Genomic DNA, 1,785 nt, shown 5'->3' on the forward strand with positions numbered 1-1,785 from the left:
AGATTATGACAGGATTAGATTATGACAGGATTAGATTTTGTCAGGATTAGACAGATTATGTCAGGATTAGATCAGGGGTCTGCAACCTGCGGCTCTGGGGCCACACGTGGCTCTGTGGTCCCTCAGCAGTGGTTCTTTGAAAATGTGACCAAACAACTGAAACCTTTTTGTTTTTTTTTACCCACAACAGAAATCAGTTTTTATTCAAATATGTGATGAATACTAATTAAAACATGCTAACCTGTTATGTACTTAAGTGATCCAACTTCTTTCTATGATCTTTCTCTCAAATCCATCAGAATTACCTTTAAATAATTTGAAGACCACATAATAAGAATTAGAAAAAAATGTCTGAATAGTTCAGTTGTTCTAGTTTTTCTGAAATTCGTTATAAACTATATACAGTATTTTTCTACTTTACATGAATATGGTCTTTCCATTTGTCCTGATGTGTAAAAATAATAGTAAATAATAAAATTTACAGTTTTTTTTTTTGTTTTATAATGTCACCTCCACTGGTCATAAAGGTTCCTGAAAAGGCCTCGAAAAGGCCCACGGACCACCAATTGATAATCACAGTTGTAGCTTGTTTTTCGGTTCTGGACACATTTTATTAGTGAGCCGAGGAGCAGAAATGGCTCTGTTGATTACAAAGGTTGCAGGCCCCTGGACCAGACTGTTTTCACAAGAAAACAACCTTAACTCGTACGAAAAACTACCGGTAATAGAATACGTATTAAGCAATATATTGCTATCTTTTATCACAGAAACATGAACATTTGTGTGGTTATTGATTCAGGAAAAGAATGTCCGCCCCGCTAATATTCATGCTCAGGAGCTGCTACTGTTGTTGCTACGTGTGTTTCCTGGTTGTTGTGTTTGCAGTACCTGGAACATGGGGTATGTCAGGAACGTTTCCAGCATGCGACCCTCGCAGGCAGCGTTGGACTCGTACTGTTTCAGCAGCTTGTCAAAATCTCTGTTCTGCTTACAGTTTGCCAGCACCTGCAGGCTGTACTGGTGGTTCCGCACAAACTCCTGGTAAATGTTCAGCATGGGCAGCAGAATGTCAAACAGGTCCGCTGTGAGGAAAACACACAACGACAACTAGTATCCAACATGATTTCACACCCAAAACGCAATCTGAACGGGAATGTTTACACGCACTACATGTAAGCTTTAAAATGTTTTGTATTGATGTCATGGACATATAACTTTGATTGCTTTTCATGTCATGGATTGATTGAACATTAGTTTCTAGATTGCTGCATCCCATAATTTTAGCTGCTGGTATGACACCTCAGCATTTTCCATCTGGCAAAACTGAGCATGTGATTAAGTTAGCAGTTATTAGTTAGCATTAGCATCTGCTAATTTTTTTCCCACCTGTTTAGCATTAGCAAAATAGAAATTTTAGCTAGCAGATTAGCAGTTAGCGAAGCTATATTATTGTTTAGTTGTGGCCACCAGTGCCATCAAGCTCTGTAATACTCACCCAGAACTAACGTTGGCCAGCTGGCGATCCGAGCTTTTAGTCCTTGATGGAAGATCTCATGGAGAAACATGATGGTCTCACTACAGACACACAACTGGGTTCAGTTTACTTTGAAAAGGTTTAGTGTGAAAACAATTAGGTGTGTCACTTTATTTAAAAATTTGAACATTGTTTGCATACAGTTCATAAAAGTATAAACGTTTACAATGATATTCTTGTGTCAAAGCACAGGAAGTAGTTCAGTTAAGCCAACTATATATATATGTGTGTGTGTGTATACTGTATATATA

The 1,785-nt window shown here is 38.0% G+C and overlaps 1 protein-coding gene across 3 annotated transcripts in view; it reads right to left on the bottom strand.

Annotated features, from left to right (window-relative positions):
* Positions 1-1,785, bottom strand: part of rasgrf2a (Ras protein-specific guanine nucleotide-releasing factor 2a) — a gene marked incomplete at its 5' end in the record, with an annotated part of 54,347 nt that overhangs the window by 40,155 nt on the left and 12,407 nt on the right. For all 3 annotated transcript variants that reach the window (XM_014015103.1, XM_014015104.1, XM_014015102.1), the window contains 2 exon segments: positions 889-1,082; positions 1,496-1,575. In XM_014015103.1, the coding sequence (XP_013870557.1) occupies positions 889-1,082; positions 1,496-1,575 (274 nt within the window).

The sequence above is a fragment of the Austrofundulus limnaeus genome, unplaced genomic scaffold (genome assembly GCF_001266775.1).
Source record: "Austrofundulus limnaeus strain Quisiro unplaced genomic scaffold, Austrofundulus_limnaeus-1.0 Scaffold123, whole genome shotgun sequence".
Classification (NCBI taxonomy): Eukaryota; Metazoa; Chordata; class Actinopteri; order Cyprinodontiformes; family Rivulidae; genus Austrofundulus; species Austrofundulus limnaeus.